Source organism: Pezoporus flaviventris, unplaced genomic scaffold (genome assembly GCF_033815535.1).
Source record: "Pezoporus flaviventris isolate CSIRO_AGI_PZ_B2104156 unplaced genomic scaffold, CSIRO_AGI_Pfla_v1 ptg000886l, whole genome shotgun sequence".
Classification (NCBI taxonomy): Eukaryota; Metazoa; Chordata; class Aves; order Psittaciformes; family Psittacidae; genus Pezoporus; species Pezoporus flaviventris.
Genome location: NW_026893431.1, coordinates 1,072 through 24,747, shown reverse-complemented (window position 1 = coordinate 24,747; position 23,676 = coordinate 1,072). Strand labels below are relative to the sequence as shown.

General features: G+C 58.1%; 1 protein-coding gene across 1 annotated transcript in view; it reads right to left on the bottom strand.

Annotated features, from left to right (window-relative positions):
• The window catches only part of LOC133264613 (glutamate receptor ionotropic, kainate 5-like), a gene marked incomplete at its 5' end in the record, with an annotated part of 30,111 nt that extends 6,929 nt beyond the window's left edge, over positions 1-23,182 (bottom strand). Inside the window, 9 exon segments of the mRNA XM_061444447.1 lie at positions 6,044-6,181; positions 11,484-11,605; positions 13,008-13,136; positions 13,248-13,473; positions 17,531-17,696; positions 17,806-17,979; positions 22,869-22,978; positions 23,070-23,161; positions 23,164-23,182. Of these exon segments, the coding sequence (XP_061300431.1) occupies positions 6,044-6,181; positions 11,484-11,605; positions 13,008-13,136; positions 13,248-13,473; positions 17,531-17,696; positions 17,806-17,979; positions 22,869-22,978; positions 23,070-23,161; positions 23,164-23,182 (1,176 nt within the window).
• Between the last annotated feature and the right edge of the window lie 494 nt (positions 23,183-23,676).

Here is a 23,676-nt window from a genome sequence, read left to right as displayed (position 1 = left end):
GAGGGGGGGGAGGGGCGAGGAGGGGGGAGGGGCCCCTTATGGTGGGGGGAGGGGGTGTGTGGGGGGGCCCTCTGTGTGTATCTGTGGGGGGAGGGGCAGATTGGGGGGGTCCCTATAGATCACTATGGGGGTGCCCTATAGATCACTATGGGGGGGCCCTATAGATCGCTATGGGGGTGCCCTATACATCACTATGGGGGGGCCCTATACATCACTATGGGGGGACCCCAAAATGGGGGGGGTCCCTATACATCACTATGGGGGGGCCCTATAGATCACTATGGGGGGCCCCAAAATGGGAGGGGTCCCTATACGTCACTATGGGGGTGTCCCTATACATCGCTATAGGGGGACCCCAAAGTGGGGGGGGACTCTATACGTCACTATGGGGGTCCCTATACATCGCTATGGGGAGACCCCAAAATGGGGGGGGTCTCTATACATCACTATGGGGTGTCCCTATACATCGCTATGGGGAGACCCCAAAGTGGGGGGGGGCTCTATATGTCACTATGGGGGTCCCTATACATCGCTATGGGGAGACCCCAAAATGGGGGGGGTCTCTATACGTCACTATGGGGGTGCCCTATACATCGCTATGGGGAGACCCCAAAATGGGAGGGGTCCCAATACATCACTATGGGGTGTCCCCATACATCACTATGGGGAGACCCCAAAATGGGGGGGTCTCTATACGTCACTATGGGGGTCCCTATACATCGCTATGGGGGGACCCCAAAATGAGGGGGTCTCTATACGTCACTATAGGGGTGCCCTATACATCGCTATGGGGAGACCCCAAAATGGGGGGGGTCCCTATACATCACTATGGGGGTGTCCCCATACATCACTATGGGGGGGCCCTATACATCACTATGGGGAGACCCCAAAATGGGGGGGTCTCTATACGTCACTATGGGGGTGCCCTATACATCACTATGGGGAGACCCCAAAATGGGGGGGTCCCTATACATCACTATGGGGGTGTCCCCATACATCACTATGGGGGGGCCCTATACATCACTATGGGGAGACCCCAAAATGGGGGGGTCCCTATACATCACTATGGGGTGGCCCTATACATCACTATGGGGAGACCCCAAAATGGGGGGGTCTCTATACGTCACTATGGGGGTGCCCTATACATCGCTATGGGGTGACCCCAAAATGGGGGGTCCCCATACATCACTATGGGGGGGGGTCTCTATACATCGCTATGGGGCGACCCCCACATGGGGGGGGTCCCCCTATTTCGGGTGCCCCCATTTCTATGGGGGGGGAGGGGTCCCCTCCCCCCTCTCATTCCCCTCCCCCTCCCCCTTCATTAATTAATTAACGGGGGGGGGGGGAGGGGGAGGGGAAGGAGAGAGGAAGGTTACGGGGGGGGGAGGGGATTGCGGGGGGGGGGGGGGATGGACACGTGACATGCATGGCACATACGCGACCCACGTGACATAGGGGGCACAGACGTGGTACATACGTGGTACACCCCCCTTTCACCCCCCTATAGCGCATTGCCTGTGCCCCATAGAGCCCTGCACCCCCCCTATAGGGCATTACATGTGCCCTATAGCGCATTGCCTGTGCCCCATAGAGCCCTGCACCCCCCCCATAGGGCATTACATGTGCCCTATAGCGCATTGCCTGTGCCCCATAGAGCCTTGCACCCCCCTATAGCGCATTGCATGTGCCCCATAGAGCCTTTCACCCCCCTATAGCGCATTGCATGTGCCCCATAGAGCCTTTCACCCCCCTATAGCACATTGCCTGTGCCCCATAGAGCCTTGCATCCCACCCCATAGCGCATTGCATGTGCCCCATAGAGCCCTGCACCCCCCCCATAGGGCATTGTATGTGCCCTATAGAGCCTTGCATCCCACCCCATAGCGCATTGCATGTGCCCCATAGAGCCCTGCACCCCCCCATAGGGCATTGTATGTGCCCCATAGAGCCTTGCACCACCCCATAGGGCATTGCATCCCTCCCCTATAGCTCATTGCCTGTGCCCCAAAGAGCCTTTCACCCCCCTATAGCGCATTGCATGTGCCCCATAGAGCCTTTCACCCCCCTATAGCGCATTGCATGTGCCCCATAGAGCCCTGCACCCCCCCCATAGCGCATTGCATGTGCCCCATAGAGCCTTGCAGCATCCCCCCCATAGCGCATTGCATGTGCCCTATAGAACCTTACACCCACCCATAGTGCTTTGCACACCCCCTATAGACCCTTACACCCCCCTATAGCGCATTGCACCCCCCCATAGCGTATTGCACATCCCCTATAGGGCACTGCACCCCCCTATAGCGCATTGCACGTCCCCTATAGGGCACTGCACCCCCCCATAGCGCATTGCACGTCCCCTATAGACCCTTGCACCCCCCTATAGGGCACTGCACCCCCCCATAGCGCACTGCACGTCCCCTATAGCACATTGCACATCCCCTATAGCACATTGCACATCCCCTATAGGGCATTGCACCCCCCTATAGCGCACTGCACGTCCCCTATAGGGCACTGCACCCCCCTATAGCGCACTGCACATCCCCTATAGGGCATTGCACCCCCCCATAGCGCACTGCACGTCCCCTATAGGGCATTGCACCCCCCCATAGCGTACTGCACGTCCCCTATAGGGCATTGCACCCCCCCATAGCGCACTGCACGTCCCCTATAGGGCATTGCACCCCCCCATAGCGCATTGCACGTCCCCTATAGGGCACTGCACCCCTCCATAGCGCACTGCACGTCCCCTATAGGGCATTGCACCCCCCTATAGCGCACTGCACGTCCCCTATAGGGCACTGCACCCCCCTATAGCACATTGCACGTCCCCTATAGGGCACTGCACCCCCCCATAGCGCACTGCACGTCCCCTATAGGGCATTGCACCCCCCTATAGCGCACTGCACGTCCCCTATAGGGCATTGCACCCCCCCATAGCGTACTGCACGTCCCCTATAGGGCATTGCACCCCCCTATAGCTCATTGCACGTCCCCTATAGAGCACTGCACCCCCCCATAGCGCACTGCACGTCCCCTATAGCTCCTTGCACGCCCCTTGCACACGCATCAGCTCCTTGCACGCCTCCTATAGACCCCGTTATCACCGTGCCCGTCCCCTATAGAACCTTACACCCCCCCCATAGCGGCTTTCAACGGCCCTATAGAGCCTTGCACCCCCCTATAGCTCATTGCATGTGCCCTATAGAGCCTTGCACCCCCCTATAGCTCATTGCATGTGCCCTATAGAGCCTTGCATCCCCCTATAGCTCATTGCATGTGCCCTATAGAGCCTTGCATCCCCCTATAGCTCATTGCATGTGCCCTATAGAGCCTTGCATCCCCCCTATAGAGCCCTGCACTCCCCCTATAGCTCATTGCATGTGCCCTATAGAGCCTTGCATCCCCCTATAGCTCATTGCATGTGCCCTATAGAGCCTTGCATCCCCCCTATAGCTCATTGCATGTGCCCTATAGAGCCTTGCATCCCCCCTATAGCTCATTGCATGTGCCCTATAGAGCCTTGCATCCCCCCTATAGCTCATTGCATGTGCCCTATAGAGCCTTGCATCCCCCTATAGCTCATTGCATGTGCCCTATAGAGCCTTGCATCCCCCTATAGCTCATTGCATGTGCCCTATAGAGCCTTGCATCCCCCTATAGCTCATTGCACGTACCCTATAGAGCCTTGCACCCCCCTATAGCTCATTGCATGTGCCCTATAGAGCCTTGCATCCCCCCTATAGCGCATTGCACGTCCCCTATAGAGCCTTGCATCCCCCTATAGCTCATTGCATGTGCCCTATAGAGCCTTGCATCCCCCTATAGCTCATTGCACGTACCCTATAGAGCCTTGCACCCCCCTATAGCTCATTGCATGTGCCCTATAGAGCCTTGCATCCCCCCTATAGCTCATTGCATGTGCCCTATAGAGCCTTGCATCCCCCCTATAGCGCATTGCACGTCCCCTATAGAGCCTTGCATCCCCCCCATAGTGCACCGCATGTGCCCTATAGAGCCTTGCATCCCCCTATAGCTCATTGCATGTCCCTATAGAGCCTTGCATCCCCCCTATAGAGCCCTGCACTCCCCCTATAGCGCATTGCATGTCCCTATAGAGCCTTGCATCCCCCCTATAGAGCCCTGCACTCCCCCTATAGCTCATTGCATGTGCCCTATAGAGCCTTGTATCCCCCCTATAGAGCCTTGCACCCCCCCATAGCGCATTGCACATCCCCTATAGAGCCTTGCACTGCCCCTATAGCGCATCGCATGTGCCCTATAGAGCCTTGCACCCCCCTATAGCGCATTGCACGTCCCCTATAGAGCCTTGCACCCCCCCATAGCGCATTGCATGTGCCCTATAGAGCCTTGCATGTCCCCTATAGAGCCTTGCACGTCCCTATAGCGCATTGCACGTCCCCTATAGAGCCTTGCACCCCCCCATAGCGCATTGCATGTGCCCTATAGAGCCTTGCACGTCCCTATAGCGCATTGCACGTCCCCTATAGAGCCTTGCACCCCCCCATAGCGCATTGCATGTGCCCTATAGAGCCTTGCACGTCCCCTATAGAGCCTTGCACCCCCCCATAGCGCATTGCACGTCCCCTATAGAGCCTTGCACCCCCCCATAGTGCATTGCATGTGCCCTATAGAGCCTTGCACGTCCCCTATAGAGCCTTGCACCCCCCCATAGCGCATTGCACGTCCCCTATAGAGCCTTGCACATCCCCTATAGCGCATTGCACGTCCCCTATAGAGCCTTGCACATCCCCTATAGCGCATTGCATGTGCCCTATAGAGCCTTGCACGTCCCCTATAGAGCCTTGCACCCCCCCATAGCGCATTGCACGTCCCCTATAGAGCCTTGCACATCCCCTATAGCGCATTGCACGTCCCCTATAGAGCCTTGCACATCCCCTATAGCGCATTGCACGTCCCCTATAGAGCCTTGCACCCCCCCATAGCGCATTGCATGTGCCCTATAGAGCCTTGCACGTCCCCTATAGCGCATTGCACGTCCCCTATAGAGCCTTGCACCCCCCCATAGCGCATTGCATGTGCCCTATAGAGCCTTGCACGTCCCCTATAGAGCCTTGCACATCCCCTATAGAGCCTTGCACCCCCCCATAGCGCATTGCACGTGCCCTATAGGGCACTGCACCCCCCCGTTATCACCTTTGCACCCCCCATAGCACATTGCACGTCCCCTATAGACCCCGTTATCACCTTGCACGTCCTTCATAGCACCTCGCACGTCCCCTATAGCGCCTTGCCTGTCCCCTATAGACCCCGTTATCACCCTCCCCATCCCCTATAGACCCCGTTATCACCCTCCCCATCCCCTATAGACCCCGTTATCACCTCGCACCCCCCCATATCTCCTTGCCCGTCCCCTATTGACCCCGTTATCAGCTTGCCTGTCCCCTATACACCCCATTATCACCCCCTATACTCCCCATTATCACCCCACATCCCCTATACACCCCATTATCCCCCCATAGAGCCCATTATCCCCCCCATAGAGCCCATTATCACCCCCTATACACCCCATTATCACCCCCTATACTCCCCATTATCACCCCCCCATACACCCCATTATCACCCCCTATACTCCCCATTATCACCCCACATCCCCTATACACCCCATTATCCCCCCATAGACCCCTTTATCACCCCCTATACACCCCATTATCACCCCCTATACACCCCATTATCCCCCCATACACCCCATTATCCCCCCATACACCCCATTATCCCCCCCATACACCCCATTATCACCCCCATACACCCCATTATCCCCCCCATACACCCCATTATCCCCCCCATAGACCCCATTATCCCCCCATACACCCCATTATCCCCCCATACACCCCATTATCCCCCCCATACACCCCATTATCCCCCCAGACACCCCATTATCCCCCCATAGACCCCATTATCCCCCCATAGACCCCATTATCCCCCCCATAGACCCCTTTATCACCCCATAGACCCCATTATCACCCCATACACCCCATTATCCCCCCCCCCCCCCACGTACCCCCATGGCTGCAGCCGGACGAGGCTCTGCTTGTGGGGGGGCGGGGTTGGGGGTGGGGAAGGGGGGAGGGGGGTGTTCGGGTCCGTTCGGCTCCGTTCGGCTCCGTTCGGAACGCAGGGAACGAAGCGGCCCCCGCGGCTGCGGAGCCGGGAATGGGGAGGGGGGAGCGGGGCGGCCTCGTGTGGGTTTTTTGGGGGGGGGGGGGGGGGGGAAGGAGCGGCCAATCAGAGAGCGAGGAAGGGACCCCCCCCCCCCCCCCCGTTGGTGGGTTTTGGCCACGCCTCTTTTACTGCGGATCAAGGGGGGGGGAGGGGGACACGAGGGGGACCTGCAGTGAGAACCCCCCCCCCCCCAATAGACCCACATAGACCCACATAGACACCCCATAGACACCCCATAGACACCCCTATAGACTGCCCCATAGACACCCCCATAGACCGCCCCACAGACCCACATAGACCCCCATAGACACCCCATAGACCGCCCCATAGACACCCCATAGACACCCCTATAGACCGCCCCATAGACACCCCATAGACCGCTCCATAGACACCCCCATAGACACCCCATAGACCCCCCACAGACCCCAATAGACCCCCCCATAGACACCCATAGACCCCCCATAGACCCCCATAGACCTCAAAAGACACCCCCATAGATGCCCCTATGGACCCCCCCATAGACACCCCATAGACCCCCCATAGACACCCCCATAGACCCCAATAGACCCCCCATAGACCCCCCATAGACCCCAATAGAGCCCCCCATAGACCCCCCCCATAGACCCCGCCATGGACACCCCATAGACACCCCCATAGACACCCCCATAGACCCCCCCATAGACACTCCATAGACCCCCCCATAGACACTCCATAGACCCCCCCATAGACCCCCCCATGGGATCCCCCCATTAAAGGACCCCCCCCCCCACTGCAATGCAGCGCCCCCCCCATAACCCCACTGCAATGCCCCCCCCCCAACCATGGGCACCCCCAGTTTTGCACCCCCCCCATTGACACCCCTATAGGGTACCCCAGTTTTAACCCCCCCATAGGGCAACCCCTATTCAACACCCCCCTATGGGGTACCTATAGGATACCTGTCTATAGGGCACCCTTCTATGGGGTACCCCCAATTTAACCCCCCCATTAACACCCCTATAGGGCACCCCCAATTTGCCCCCCCCATGGACTTCTCCTATAGGGTACCCCCAATTTGCCCCCCCATTTTCACCCCTATAGGGTACCCCCAATTTAACCCCCCCATTAACACCCCTATAGGGCACCCCCAATTTAACCCCCCCCATTAACACCCCTATAGGGCACCCCCAATTTGCCCCCCTATGGACTTCTCCTATAGGGTACCCCCAATTTAACCCCCCCATTAACACCCCTATAGGGCACCCCCAATTTGCCCCCCTATGGACTTCTCCTATAGGGTACCCCCAATTAAACCCCCCCATTACCACCCCTATAGGGCACCCCCAATTTGCCCCCCTATGGACTTCTCCTATAGGGTACCCCCAATTAAACCCCCCCATTAACACCCCTATAGGGCACCCCCAATTTGCCCCCCTATGGACTTCTCCTATAGGGCACCCCCAATTTACCCCCCCCATTAACACCCCTATAGGGCACCCCCAATTTGCCCCCCTATGGACTTCTCCTATAGGGCACCCCCAATTTAACCCCCCCATTAACACCCCTATAGGGCACCCCCATTTATTACCCCCCCCACTGCAATGCACCCCCCATTAACCCCCCCTTCTTAACGCACCCCCCCATTCCCCCCCCCCCCCGCAATGCGGCCCCATCCCCTCCCCCCCCCCAAATACCTATAGACCCCCTCCCCCCCCCAATGCAACCCAAGCCCCGCCCCTTTAAGGCCCCCCCCCCCATAACCCCCCCCTTAATTAATTAGCGCTGTTTCTAATGAGCTTTGTGCCCCCCCCCCCCCCCCAAAGCCGCAGCATCCCCGCTCCCATTGCCAAGGCAACGCTGCTGCCTGGCAACGGCGTCGCCATGGCAACGGGGGCCCCTTAGCAACGGGGAGCCGGGATGCGGATAGGGATTGGGGGGGGGGGGGGGGGGGGATTTGATGCCCCCCCCCCCCCCCACTTCTTATGGGGACCCCCCCCCCAATGTGTCCTTGAGGTGACCTTGACCAGGACCCCCAAATTAGGGGGGGTCCCCCCTAAATTAGGGACCCCCCATAATGGGGACCCCCCCTTAAATGAGAGACATCCCCCCCACACACACCCCCATGAGATTTGGGGGGGTCCCTATGGGGGGGGCTATTTGGGGGGGTCCCTATGGGGGGGCTATTTGGGGGGGTCCCTATGGAGGTTGGTTTTGGGGGGGGCCCTATGGGGGTTCGGTTTGGGGGGGTCCCTATGGGGGGGCTATTTGGGGGGGTCCCTATGGAGGTTGGTTGGGGGGGACCCTATGGGAGGGTCGGTTTGGGGCGGTCCCTATGGGGGTTCGGTTTGGGGGGGACCCTATGGGGGGGCTATTTGGGGGGGTCCCTATGGGGGTTCGGTTTGGGGGGGTCCCTATGGGGGGTGCTATTTGGGGGGGTCCCTATGGAGGTTGGTTGGGGGGTCCCTATGGGGGGAGGTTATTTGGGGGGGGTCCCTATGGGGGGGGTTATTTGGGGGGGTCCCTATGGGGGTTCGGTTTGGGGGGGACCCTATGGGGGGGCTATTTGGGGGGGTCCCTATGGGGGTTCGGTTTGGGGGGGTCCCTATGGGGGGTGCTATTTGGGGGGGTCCCTATGGAGGTTGGTTGGGGGGTCCCTATGGGGGGAGGTTATTTGGGGGGGTCCCTATGGGAGGGTCGGTTTGGGGGGGGCCCTATGGGGGGGTTATTTGGGGGGTTCCCTATGGGGGTTCGGTTTGGGGGGTCCCTATGGGGGGAGGTTATTTGGGGGGGACCCTATGGGGGGGTTATTTGGGGGGGTCCCTATGGAGGTTGGTTGGGGGAGACCCTATGGGAGGGTCGGTTTGGGGGGGTCCCTATGGGGGTTCGGTTTGGGGGGGACCCTATGGGGGTTCGGTTTGGGGGGGTCCCTATGGGGGTTCGGTTTGGGGGGTCCCTATGGGGGGAGGTTATTTGGGGGGGTCCCTATGGAGGTTGGTTGGGGAGTCCCTATGGGGGGGGGTGTCTGTTCTTGGGGGTCCCTATGGGGTGGCCCCTATGGGGGGGATCCCTATGGGGGGGGGGGGGGTCTGTGCTTGGGGGTCCCTATGGGGGGGGGAATCCCCCCTCCCGAGCATCCCAATGCCGCCGGTGTCCCCCCCCCCCCCCCGCCCGTGACGTCACGTCTGGTTGCCATGGCAACCATCGATGGGGCCTGGACCACACCACAATGGATGGGGGGGGGGGGTGGGGGTTGGGGGTGGGGCTGTTTGACCTTGAATGGGGGGCTGGGGGGTGGGGCCTGTTTCTCCGCATTCCTCATTTGCATATCGCCCGCGCTTCTTTCGCCTTAGCGCCCCCTGGCGGAGCGGCGGTACCACATCCATTGGGGGGGGGTGGGGGGGTATCAAGAGGATGCTCAACCCATATAAAAGTCCGGGTGGGTTTTATTTTGGGGGGGGGGTGGGGGGTGGGGGGGGGTCGATGACGTCACCGGGAAATAAAATCACCCCCCCTCCGCAAATTAATAATAATAATTAATAATTAATTATAACCAACACCCCCCCCATCCCATCCCCCCCTCAACCCCCTCCCCTCCCCCCCCCCCCCTTTAAAATCCACCCCTTGGGCCTGGCCCTCCCCCCCCCCCCCCATCTCCCCCATTATAGGGGTGTCCCCCCCATTATAAGGGTGCCCCCCCCCATTTATAGGGGTCCCCCCCCCATTATAGGGGTGAATTGGAGGGGGATGGGGGGGGGTCCCCCTAAATCCTTCCAGGCACGGCTTTGGGGGGGGGGGGGGTTGGGGTGAGGGTGGGGGTGGGGCAAAATGGGGGGGGAGGGGCATCACCCCTCCCCCCCCCCGGGAAGGCACAGCGCAGTAATGGGGGGGGGGAAAGGGCTTAAAATGGGGGGGGGGGGCTTTATTATAAGGGGGGGGTCCCCCATATCCTATCATACGCACGGCGTACAAGGAAGGGGTTTATGGGGGGGGGTCCCCTCATTGTGTGGGGCTGGGGGGGTTGTTTTGCGTTGGGGGGGGCCCCCCCCTTTGTCCCCCCCCATAGCCATCCTTTGGGGGCCCCCCCCTCGCAGCGCTTGGATGCGGCGGCACTCGGGGCACACCCGGATGTGGGTACACGGAGGGGGGCCCCCCCCCCCCCCCGGACCCCCCCCCGGACCCCCCCCCTTCCCCAATGGGGGGCCCCCCCGAACCCGAATAGAGCTTCCCATTGCTAAAGCGCATCTCCCTTAGGGGGTGTGTGGGGTGGGGGGGGCCCCCATGAGGAGCGGACCCCATCGTAGCCCCTCCCCCGCTGTGGGTTGAAGGGGGACCCCCCCCAATTTGGGGGACCCCCCCCCCCGGACCCCCCCGACCCCCCAAAGGAGGCCTCCTTCGACGGCGCGCACGGGAGGGCTTGCGGCACGAGACGGCGCGACGCAGCTCGCGGAGCATCTCGTTGCATAGGGAGAGCTGTGGGGTGGGCGACATAGGGCTGAAGTGGGGCCCTATAGGGCGCCTATAGGGCTCTATGGGGCAGCCGGGGCTCTATGGGGAGATTCGGGTACACACAGAGCCTATGGGGAGCTCCCGGCCCATCAGAGCCCCTTGGGTACCGCTCGATGGGACCCATTCAGCTCGCATCTCCTATGGGATCTATGGGACCCCACATCTCCTATAGGACCCCCCCCCTCCCAGTCCTATGGGGCCTCACGTCCCCTATGGAGCCCCCCACAGCCCCTATGGAGCCCCCCACATCCCCTATGGAGCCCCCCCCACAGCCCCTATGGAGCCCCCCACATCCCCTATGGAGCCCCCCCCACAGCCCCTATGGAGCCCTCCCCTATCCCATACAGAACCCCCCCATGCCCCATGGGATCCCCTGGACCCTAATGGATCTCCCTATCCCCTATAGATCCCCCCACTGCATAGGGGACACGCTGTCCTCTATGGGACCCCCCCATATCCCACAATCCCCTATGGGAACTCCCGTGTCCCTCATTACCCCCATTGCCCCCCGTTGCCCCCATTGCCTCCCATTGCAACCATTGCTCCCATTACCCCATTGCCCCCATTGCCCCCCATTGACCCCATTACCCCCATTGCCCCCCACTGCCCCCATTAACCCCATTGCCCCCATTACCCCATTGACCCCATTGACCCCCATTGACCCCATTACTCCCATTGTCCCCATTGCCCCCATCACCACATTGCCCTCATTGCCCCATTAACCCCATTGCCCCCATTGTCCCCATTGCCCCTATTACCCCCATTGCCCCCATTGCCCCCATTGCCCCCATCACCTCCTCGCTCTCGGCTGAGCGCCGCGTTGACCACACGAACTCCACCACAGCCACGAAGACGGCGACGATGAGGCCACAAACCAGCACCACGAAGATGCCCCCAATGTTCTCCATGCCCAGCCCTGGAGGAGGAGAAGACCCCACGCATTCATTGGGCTCCATTGGGCACCATTGGGTGCCATTGGGCTCCATTGGGCACCATTGGGTTCCATTGGGTGCCATTGGGCTCTATTGGGTACCATTGGGCACCATTGGGTGCCATTGGGTGCCATTGGGCTCCATTGGGCTCCATCGGGCTCATTGGGCTCTATTGGGCACCATTGGGTTCCATTGGGCTCCATTGGGCTCTATTGGGTGCCATTGAGCACCATTGGGTTCCATTGGGCTCCATTGGGCTCTATTGCGCTCCACTGGGTTCCCTTGGGCTCCATTGGGTTCCATTGGCCTCCATTGGGTGCCATTGGGCTCCATTGGGCTCTATTGGGTGCCATTGGGCTCCATTGGGTTCCATTTGACTCCATTGGGCACCATTGGGCTCCATTGGGTTCCATTGGGTTCCATGAAGCTCCATTGGGCTCTATTGGGCTCCACTGGGTTTCCTTGGGCTCCATTGGGTTCCATTGACCTCCATTGGGTGCCATTGGGTTCCCTTGGGATCCATTGGGCTCTATTGACCTCCATTGGGTGCCATGGGGTTCCCTTGGCTCCATTGGGCTCATTGGGCTCCATTGGGCAACATTGGGTGCCATTGTGCTCCACTGGGCTCTATTGGGTTCCAATGGGTGCCATTGGGCTCCATTGGGCACCACTGGGCTCTATTGGGATCCATTGGGTTCCATTGGGCTCCATTGGGCTCACTGGGCTCTATTGGGTTCCATTGTGTTCCCTTGGGCTCCATTGGGCTCCATTGGGTGCCATTGGGCTCCATTGGGTTCCCTTGGCCTCCATTGGGCTCTATTGGGCTCCACTGGGTTCCCTTGGTCTCCACTGGGTTCCATTGGCCTCCATTGGGTGCCACTGGGTTCCCTTGGACACCATTGGGTGCCATGGGGTTCCCTTGGGAGCCATTGAGTTCCCTTCTTCTCCACTGGGCTCCATTGGGCTCCACTGGGTGCCATGGGGTTCCCTTGGGAGCCATGGGGTTCCCTTGGCTCCACTGGGCTCATTGGGCTCCATTGAGCTCCACTGGGCTCTATTGGGATCCACTGGGTGCCATTGGGATCCATTGGACTCCACTGGGTTCCCTTGGGCTCCATTGGGCTCCACTGGGCTCTATTGGGATCCATTGGGCTCCATTGGGTGCCATTGGGCTCCATTGGGTGCTATTGGGCTCTATTGGGCTCCATTGGGTTCCCTTGGGCTCCATTGGGCTCCACTGGCCTCCATTGGGTTCCATGGGGCGCCATTGGGTTCCATTAGGCTCCATTGGGCTCCATTGATCTCCATTGGGCACCACTGGGCTTCACTGAGCTGTGTGTCCCCCCTTCCACCCCATAACCCCTCAATGCGTGTGGGGGGAATCACCTTTCGCTCTATGGTCCTCCTCTTTGGGGCAATGCCCCCCTTCCCACCACTTCCTCTTGAGGATCTCCAAGCGGTTGTTCTCCTGCAGCTGCAGGATGGCCAAGGTGATCTCATCGCGGAACGGGGACCCTATGGAAGAGCGCCCATGGGGGGGGCGATGGGTCTCCCGTGTTGAAGATGGAGACCTCACCCCAACACTGGTGCGTGGGTCTTCTGTTGGCCGTGTGTCCCCCCCCATACCCAATGGCATGCCGATGCCATAGCCCTTGGTGTCCAGCAGCCCCCCGATCTGGGTCAGGTTGCAGTTGTGGCGCCGGTGGTACTCGTTCATGGTGGACTCCAAGAGGAAGGCGTACTTGGAGTTGAGGACGCGGGCGATCCCTTCCTCCGTGCTCTTGACGAAGACGCTGGGCTGCTTGGACTGCATGTAGTTCCACATGCGCTGGTAGGTCTGGTACCGCGAGTTCTGCGGTGGAACGGGGTTGGGGGGGGGGGATGTGGTGGGTCTAGGTTGGGTTGGGTTGGATGGGTTGGGTTGGATGGGTTGCTCTAGGTTGAGTTGGGTTGGGTTGGATGGGTTGCGTTGGATGGGTTGGGTTGGATGGGTTGATCTAGGTTGAGTTGGGTTGGGTTGGATGGGTTGATCTAGGTTGAGTTGGGTTGGATGGGTTGGGTTGGATGGGTTGGATGGGTTGATCTAGGTTGAGTTGGGTTGGATAGGTTGGGTTGGATGGGTTGGGTTGGATGGGTTGCTCTAGGTTGAGTTGGGTTGGGTTGGATGGGTTGCGTTGGATGGGTTCGATGGGTTGATCTAGGTTGAGTTGGGTTGGATAGGTTGGGTTGGATGGGTTGGATGGGTTGGGTTGGATGGGTTGATCTAGGTTGAGTTGGGTTGGGTTGGATGGGTTGCGTTGGATGGGTTGGGTTGGATGGGTTGATCTAGGTTGGGCTGGGTTGGATGGGTTGGGTTGGATGGGTTGGATGGGTTCGATCAGTTGATCTAGGTTGAGTTGGGTTGGATAGGTTGGGTTGGATGGGTTGGATGGGTTGGGTTGGATGGGTTGCTCTAGGTTGAGTTGGGTTGGGTTGGATGGGTTGCGTTGGATGGGTTGGGTTGGATGGGTTGATCTAGGTTGAGTTGGGTTGGATAGGTTGGGTTGGATGGGTTGGATGGGTTGATCTAGGTTGGTTTGGGTTGGATGGGTTGGGTTGGATGGGTTGATCTAGGTTGGGCTGGGTTGGATGGGTTGATCTAGGTTGGGTTGGGTTGGATGGGTTGATCTAGGTTGGGTTGGGTTGGTTGATCTAGGTTGGGTTGGGTTGGATGGGTTGGATGGGTTCGATGGGTTGATCTAGGTTGGGTTGGGTTGGTTGATCTAGGTTGGGCTGGGTTGGATGGGTTCGATGGGTTGATCTAAGTTGGGTTGGGTTGGTTGGGTTGATCTAGGTTGGGTTGGGTTGAATGGGTTGGGTTGGATGGGTTGAGTTGGCTTGGATGGGTTGGGTTGGATGGGTTGGGATGGGTTGGGTTGCATGGGTTGATCTAGGTTGGGTTGGGTTGGATGGGTTTGGTTGGATGGGTTGATCTGGTTGGGTTGGATGGGTTGGGATGGGTTGGGTTGGATGGGTTGGGATGGGTTGGGTATGTATAGGTTGGGTTGGGTTGGATGGGTTGCTTTGGGTTGAGTTGGGTTGATCCAGGTTGAGTTGGGTTGGATGTGTGGGGTATATATAGGTTGGGTTGGATGGGTTGGGTTGGGTTGGACGGGTTGGGATGGGTTGAATGGGTTGGGTTGGGATGGGTTGGGTTGGATGGGTTGGGATGGGTTGGGTATGTATAGGTTGGGTTGGGTTGGATGGGTTGCTTTGGGTTGAGTTGGGTTGATCCAGGTTGAGTTGGGTTGGATGTGTGGGGTATATATAGGTTGGGTTGGATGGGTTGGGTTGGGTTGGACGGGTTGGGATGGGTTGAATGGGTTGGGTTGGGATGGGTTGAGATGGGTTGGATGGGTTGAGATGGGTTGATCTAGGTTGGGTTGGGTTGGATGGATTGGGTTTGGTTGGATGGATAGGATTAGATGGGTTAGGTTGGATGGCTTGGGTTGGATGGCTTGATCTATGTTGGGTTGGGTTGGATGGGTTGGGTCGATCTGGGTTGGGTTGATCTAGTTTGGGTTGGGTTGGATGGGTTGGGTTGAATGGATTGATCTAGGTTGGGTTGGGTTGGGTTGATGTGGGTTGGATGGATTGGGTTAGGATGGGTTGGATGGGTTGAGTTGGATGGGTTGGGTTGGATGGGTTGGGACGGGATGGATTGGGTTGGATGGGTTGATCTAGGTTGGGTTGGATGGGTTGGGTTGATCTGGGTTGGGTTGGGTTGATGTGGGTTGTATGGATTCTGTTGGGATGGGTTGGATGGGTTGAGTTGGATGGATTGGGTTGGATGGGTTGGGACGGGATGGGTTGGGTTGGATGGGTTGATCTAGGTTGGGTTGGGTTGGATGGGTTGGGTTGATCTGGGTTGGGTTGGGTTGATGTGGGTTGGATGGATTGGGTTGGGATGGGTTGGATGGGTTGGGTTACATGGGTTGGGTTGGATGGGTTGATCTAGGTTGGGTTGATGTGGGTTGAGTTGGAAGGTTTGGATTGGTCCAGGTTGGATTGAGCTGGGTTGAGCTGGATGTGTTGGGTTGATCCAGGTCGGGTTGAGATGAGTCCATCCAAGTTGGGTTGGATGAGATGGATTGATCCAGGTTGCGTTGAGCTGGATGTGTTGGGTTGATCCATGTAGGGTTGGGTTGGGTTGGGTTGACGTGGGTTGATCCAGGTTGCGTTGGATGGGTTGGGATGAGTTGAGCTGGATTGATCCATGTTGGGTTGGATGAGATGGGTTGGGTTGAGCTGGGTGGATCCATGTTGGGTTGGATGGGTTGGATGGGATGGGGTGATCCAGGTTGGGTGGGGTTGGACGTGCTAGGTTGATCCATGTTGGGTTGGATGGGATGGGTTGGGATGAGGTGGGCTGATCCATGTTGGGTTGGGTTGGGTTGAGCTAGGTTGACCCATGTTGGGTTGGGGTGAGCTGGGTTGACCCGTGTTGGGTTGGGTTGACCCAGGTTGGGTTGGGTTTAATTGCCCCAGGTTGCCCCATGTTGGGTTGGGTTGGATTGATCCAGGTTGCCCCACATTGGGTTGGGTTGGAATGACCCATGTTGGGTTGGGTTGGATTGACCCGGGTTGAGTTGGATTGACCCGGGTTGGGTTGGATTGACCGGGGTTGGGTTGGGTTGGGTTGGGTTGGGTTGGATTGACCCAGGTTGCCCCACGTTGGGTTGGGTTGGAATGACCCATGTTGACCCATGTTGGGTTGAGTTGGATTGACCCAGGTTGGGTTGGATTTACCCAGGTTGGGTTGGGTTGGGTTGGGTTGGATTGCCCCAGGTTGCCCCATGTTGGGTTGGGTTGGGTTGGATTGACCCAGGTTGCCCCATGTTGGGTTGGGTTGGGTTGGATTGACCCAGGTTGGGTTGGGTTGGGTTGGATTGACCCAGGTTGCCCCATGCTGGGTTGGGTTGGGTTGCCCCAGATTGGGTTGGGTTGGGTTGGGTTGACCCAGGTTGCCCCATGTTGGGTTGGATTGACCCAGGTTGGGTTGGGTTGACCCAGGTTGGGTTTGGTTGGGTTGGATTGACCCAGGTTGCCCCATGTTGGGTTGGATTGACCCAGGTTGGGTTGGGTTGACCCAGGTTGGGTTGGGTTGGGTTGGATTGACCCAGGTTGCCCCATGTTGGGTTGGATTGACCCAGGTTGGGTTGGGTTGACCCAGGTTGGGTTGGGTTGGGTTGGGTTGACCCCGATTGCCCCATGTTGGGTTGGATTGACCCAGGTTGGGTTGGGTTGGGTTGGATTGACCCAGGTTGCCCCATGTTGGGTTGGATTGAGCCAGGTTGCCCCATGTTGGGTTGGATTGACCCAGGTTGGGTTGGGTTGGGTTGGATTGACCCAGGTTGCCCCATGTTGGGTTGGGTTGACCCCGATTGCCCCATGTTGGGTTGGATTGACCCAGGTTGGGTTGGGTTGGGTTGGATTGACCCAGGTTGCCCCATGTTGGGTTGGATTGACCCGGGTTGGGTTGGGTTGACCCCAGTTGCCACATGCTGGGTTGGAGTGACCCATGTTGGGTTGGGTTGGGTTGGATTGACCCGGGTTGCCCCATGTTGGGTTGGGTTGACCCAGGTTGCCACATGTTGGGTTGGGTTGGGTTGCCCCGGGTTGCCCCATGTTGCCCCATGTTCAGTTGGATTGACCCAGGTTGGGTTGACCCGGGTTGGGTTGGGTTGGGTTGGGTTGGGTTGGGTTGGATTGACCCGGGTTGCCCCATGTTGGGTTGGATTGACGCAGGTTGGGTTGGGTTGGGTTGGATTGCCCCCGGTTGCCCCATGCTGGGTTGGGTTGGGTTGGATTGACCCAGATCACCCCAATCCCCCCCTCCCCTCCTTCCCCCTCCCCCCCGAGCCCCACACCTGGAAGAAGGTCATGGTGGACCCGGCATGGATCGTGCCATACTCGATGTTGGTCTGATCGGCCAAGTCATCGGCCGACTCGATGGGCACCTCCATGCGCTGCACCGTCAGGAAGGCCGCCAGGTTGGCCGTGTACGACGAGATGATGATGAGGGTGAAGGCCCACCTACGGCGACACCATGACGGGGTTGGGGGGGGGGGGGGTGACACGGAGGGCTCATTTCATGCGTCAACCCCCCCCCCCAATCCCACCCCATAGTCGCTATGGGGCTCACCAGACGCCGCTGACGCAGCGGGTGGACAACGCGCGCGGCATGATCTCGGAGCCCTGCTGCATGAAGCCGCCGACGGGGAACCAGAGGCTGTTGCCCAACGTGTATTGGTTCTCTAGAAGGTTCCGGCGCTCCCGTAGGCACGGGTGGGGGTTGTACCACTCGTAGGGGCTCAGCCTGTTGGGGGGTGGGATGTGGGGCGGGATGTGGGGGGGGGGGGGGAATGGAGAGGGTAAGGGGGGCTTCCGTAGTGCTCCAATCGCCATCGTTGACCTCAATGGGAGGTCCTTGAACCCCATCGTTGACCCAATGGGTGCTCCTTGAACCCCATCGTTGACCCCAATGGGTGCTCCTTGAACCCCATCGTTGACCCCAATGGGTGCTCCAAGACACCTCAAACCCCAATGGGAGGTCCTTGAACCCCATTGTTGACCCCAATGGGTGCTCCTTGGGGCACCAAACCCCATCGTTGACCCCAATGGGTGCTCCAGGACCACCAAACCCCATCATTGACCCCAATGGGTGACACTGGAGCTCCAAATCCCATCGTTGACCCCAATGGGTGCTCCTTGAACCCCATCACTGACCCCAATGGGTGCTCCTTGAACCCCATCATGACACCAATGGGTGCTCCTTGAACCCCATCATGACCCCAATGGGAGCTCCTTGAACCCCATCATTGACCCCAATGGGGTGCTCCTTGAACCCCCATCATTGACCCCAATGGGTGCTCCTTGAACCCCATCGTTGACCTCAATGGGTGCTCCAGGACCCCCCAAACTCCATCATTGACCCCCAATGGGTGCTCCTTGAACCCCATCGTTGACCCCAATGGGTGCTCCAGGACCCCCAAACCCCATCATTGACCCCAATGGGTGCTCCTTGAACCCCATCGTTGACCCCAATGGGTGCTCCAGGACCCCCAAACCCCATCATTGACCCCAATGGGTGCTCCTTGAACCCCATCGTTGACCCCAATGGGTGCTCCTTTGAACCCCATCGTTGACCCCAATGGGTGCTCCAGGACCCCCAAACCCCATCATTGACCCCAATGGGTGCTCCTTGAACCCCATCGTTGACCCCAATGGGTGCTCCAGGACCCCCAAACCCCATCATTGACCCCAATGGGTGCTCCTTGAACCCCATCGTTGACCCCAATGGGTGCTCCAGGACCCCCAAACCCCATCATTGACCCCAATGGGTGCTCCTTGAACCCCATCGTTGACCCCAATGGGTGCTCCAGGACCCCCAAACCCCATCATTGACCCCAATGGGTGCTCCTTGAACCCCATCGTTGACCCCAATGGGTGCTCCAGGGACCCCCAAACCCCATCATTGACCCCAATGGGTGCTCCTTGAACCCCATCACTGACCCCAATGGGTGCTCCTTGAACCCCATCATTGACCCCAATGGGTGCTCCTTGAACCTCATCATTGACCCCAATGGGTGCTCCTTGAACCCCATCATCGACCCCAATGGGAGCTCCTTGAACCTCATCGTTGACCCCCAATGGGAGCTCCTTGAACCCCATCATTGACCCCAATGGGCGCTCCTTGAACCCCATCATTGACCCCAATGGGTGCTCCTTGAACCCCATCATTGACCCCAATGGGTGCTCCTTGAACCTCATCATTGACCCCAATGGGTGCTCCTTGAACCCCATCATTGACCCCAATGGGTGCTCCTTGAACCCCATCATTGACCCAATGGGTGCTCCTTGAACCCCATCATTGACCCCAATGGGTGCTCCTTGAACCCCATCATTGACCCCAATGGGTGCTCCTTGAACCCCATCATTGACCCCAATGGGTGCTCCCAGGACCACCAAACCCCATCATTGACCCCAATGGGTGCTCCAGGACCCCCAAACTCCATCATTGACCCAATGGGTGCTCCTTGAACCCCATCGTTGACCCCCAATGGGTGCTCCAGGACCCCCAAACTCCATCATTGACCCCAAATGGGTGCTCCTTGAACCCCATCGTTGACCCCAATGGGTGCTCCTTGAACCCCATCGTTGACCCCAATGGGTGCTCCAGGACCCCCAAACCCCATCATTGACCCCAATGGGGTGCTCCTTGAACCCCATCGTTGACCCCAATGGGTGCTCCAGGACCCCCAACCCCCATCATTGACCCCAATGGGTGCTCCTTGAACCCCATCGTTGACCCCAATGGGTGCTCCAGGACCCCCAAACCCCATCATTGACCCCAATGGGTGCTCCTTGAACCCCATCATTGACCTCAATGGGTGCTCCTTGAACCCCATCATTGACCCCAATGGGTGCTCCTTGAACCCCATCGTTGACCCCAATGGGTGCTCCAGGACCCCCAAACCCCATCATTGACCCCAATGGGTGCTCCTTGAACCCCATCGTTGACCCCAATGGGTGCTCCAGGACCCCCAAACCCCATCATTGACCCCAATGGGTGCTCCTTGAACCCATCGTTGACCCCAATGGGTGCTCCTTGAACCCCATCATTGACCCCAATGGGTGCTCCTTGAACCCCATCATTGACCCCAATGGGTGCTCCTTGAACCTCATCATTGACCCCAATGGGTGCTCCAGGACCCCAAACCCCATCATTGACCCCAATGGGTGCTCCCTTGAACCCCATCATTGACCCCAATGGGTGCTCCCTTGAACCCCATCATTGACCCCAATGGGTGCTCCTTGAACCCCATCATTGACCCCAATGGGTGCTCCAGGACCACCAAACCCCATCATTGACCCCAATGGGTGCTCCAGGACCCCCAAACTCCATCATTGACCCCAATGGGTGCTCCTTGAACCCCATCGTTGACCCCAATGGGTGCTCCAGGACCCCCAAACTCCATCATTGACCCCAATGTGTGCTCCTTGAACCCCATCGTTGACCCCAATGGGTGCTCCTTGAACCCCATCGTTGACCCCAATGGGTGCTCCAGGACCCCCAAACCCCATCATTGACCCCAATGGGGTGCTCCTTGAACCTCATCGTTGACCCCCAATGGGTGCTCCAGGACCCCAAACCCCATCATTGACCCCAATGGGTGCTCCTTGAACCCCATCGTTGACCCCAATGGGTGCTCCAGGACCCCCAAACCCCATCATTGACCCCAATGGGTGCTCCTTGAACCCCATCGTTGACCCCAATGGGTGCTCCAGGACCCCCAAACCCCATCATTGACCCCAATGGGTGCTCCTTGAACCCCATCATTGACCCCAAATTGGGTGCTCCTTGAACCCCATCATTGACCTCAATGGGTGCTCCTTGAACCCCATCATTGACCCCAATGGGTGCTCCTTGAACCCCATCGTTGACCCCAATGGGTGCTCCAGGACCCCCAACCCCATCATTGACCCCAATGGGTGCTCCTTGAACCCCATCGTTGACCCCAGTGGGTGCTCCTTGAACCCCATCGTTGACCCCAGTGGGTGCTCCTTGAACCCCATCATTGACCCCAATGGGTGCTCCTTGAACCCCATCATTGACCCCAATGGGTGCTCCTTGAACCCCATCGTTGACCCCAATGGGTGCTCCAGGACCCCCAAACCCCATCATTGACCCCAATGGGTGCTCCTTGAACCCCATCGTTGACCCCAATGGGTGCTCCAGGACCCCCAAACCCCATCATTGACCCCAATGGGTGCTCCAGGACCCCCAAACTCCATCATTGACCCCAATGGGTGCTCCTTGAACCCCATCGTTGACCCCAATGGGTGCTCCAGGACCCCCAAACCCCATCATTGACCCCAATGGGTGCTCCTTGAACCCCATCGTTGACCCCAATGGGTGCTCCAGGACCCCAAACCCCATCGTTGACCCCAATGGGTGCTCCAGGACCCCCAAAACCCCATCGTTGACCCCAATGGGTGCTCCAGGATCTCCTATTGGGGTGCTATTATGGGATATCCCTATTGAGGTCATTATGGGATATCCCTATTGGGGTTCTATTATGGGATGTCCCTATTGGGGTGCATTATGGGATGTCCCTGTTATGCTTCATTACAGGATGCCCCTATTGAGTGCTATTATGGGATGCCCCTATTGGGTGCTATTATGGGATGCCCCTATTGGGTGCTATTATAGGATATCTCTATTGAGGGTCATTATGGGATGTCTCTATTGGGTGCTATTATGGGGTGTCCCTATTGGGGTGCATTATGGGATATCCCAATTGAGGTTCATTATGGGATGTCTCTACTGGGTGCTATTATGGGATGTCCCTATTGAGTGCTATTATGGGATATCCCAATTGAGGGTCATTATGGGATGTCCCTATTGAGGTTCTTTTATGGGCTGTCCCTGCTGGGGTGCATTATGGGATGTCCTTATAAGGCTTCATTATGGGATGCCCCTCTTGGGGTGCATTATGGGATGTCCCTATTGGGTGCTATTATAGGATATCTCTATTGAGGGTCATTATGGGATGTCTCTATTGGGTGCTATTATGGGATGTCTATATAGGGTGCATTATTGGATGTCCCTATTAGGCTTCATTATGGGATGTCCCTATTGGGGTGTATTACGGGATGTCCCAGCTGGGGTGCATTATGGGTTGTCCCCATAAGGCTTCATTATGGGATGCCCCTATTGAGTGTTATTATGGGATGTCCCTTTTGGGGTGCATTATTGGATGTCTATATGGGGGTGCTATTATGGGATATCCCTATTGGGTGCTGTTATAGGATATCCCCATTGAGGTTCATTACGGGATGTCCCTGCTGGGTGCTATTATGGGATGCCCCTCTTCGGGTGCATTATGGGATGTCTATATGGGGGTGCTATTATGGGATATCCCTATTGAGGTTCATTATGGGATGCCCCTGCTGGGGTGCTATTATGGGATGTCCCTATTGGGGTGCATTACTGGATGTCTATATCGGGGTACTATTATGGGATATCCCCACTGAGGTTCATTACGGGATGCCCCTCCTGTGGTGCTATTATGGGATGTCCCTATTGGGGTGCATTACTGGATGTCTATATCGGGGTACTATTATGGGATATCCCCACTGAGGTTCACTACGGGATGCCCTACTGGGGTGCTATTATGGGATGTCCCTACGGGGGCGCATCACCTGGCAGCCAAGAAGAGGACGCAGCTCACGGCCAGGTAGGCGAGGAGCATGAAGAACCACACCGCTGGCGAGAAGGGGTCTAGGAAGGAGAAATACCCCGGCTTGCGGCCCTGTGGGGACACGGCATGAGACCCCCATGGTGGCACCCATGTGCGGTTCCCCCCTTCTCCCCCTACGGACCCCCATGGCCCTACCCCGTACCATGTGCACCCTGTAGAGGATGCTGATCCCCAGCGTCATGAAGGGCTTCGAGAAGTCGATGACCTTCTCCCGCTCCGCCGTGATGGTGAAGCGGCCACGGCCAGGTCGGCTTTCTATGGGGTGGGACACACACAATGGGGGGCATGGAAGGGGGTGCCCCAAGGCAACCCCAAAACCCCCTATTAAATGGTCCAAGAAACCCCAAAGTCCCCTAAGATGCCCTCAAACCCTCTTAAGAATTGCCCTTAAACTCCATATGATGCCCTCAATCCCCCTTAAGATGCCCCCAAGCCCACCTAAGACGCCCTCAATCCCCATAAGATGCCCTCAAACCCCCATAAAATGCCCTCAACCCCTCCAAGATGCCCTCAAAACCCCCTATTTTGCACACCAACTCCCATAAGATGCCCCCAAAGCCCCCTAAGATGCACTCAAACCCCCTAAGATGCCCCCAAACCCCATAAGATGCCCTCAAAGCCCCCTAAGATGCCCTCAAATCCCCCTAAGATGCCCCCAAACCCATTAAGATGCCCTCAAACCCACTTAAAATGCCCTCACCCCCCCTAAGGTGCCCTCAAGCCCAAAAAGATGCCCTCAATCCCCCTTA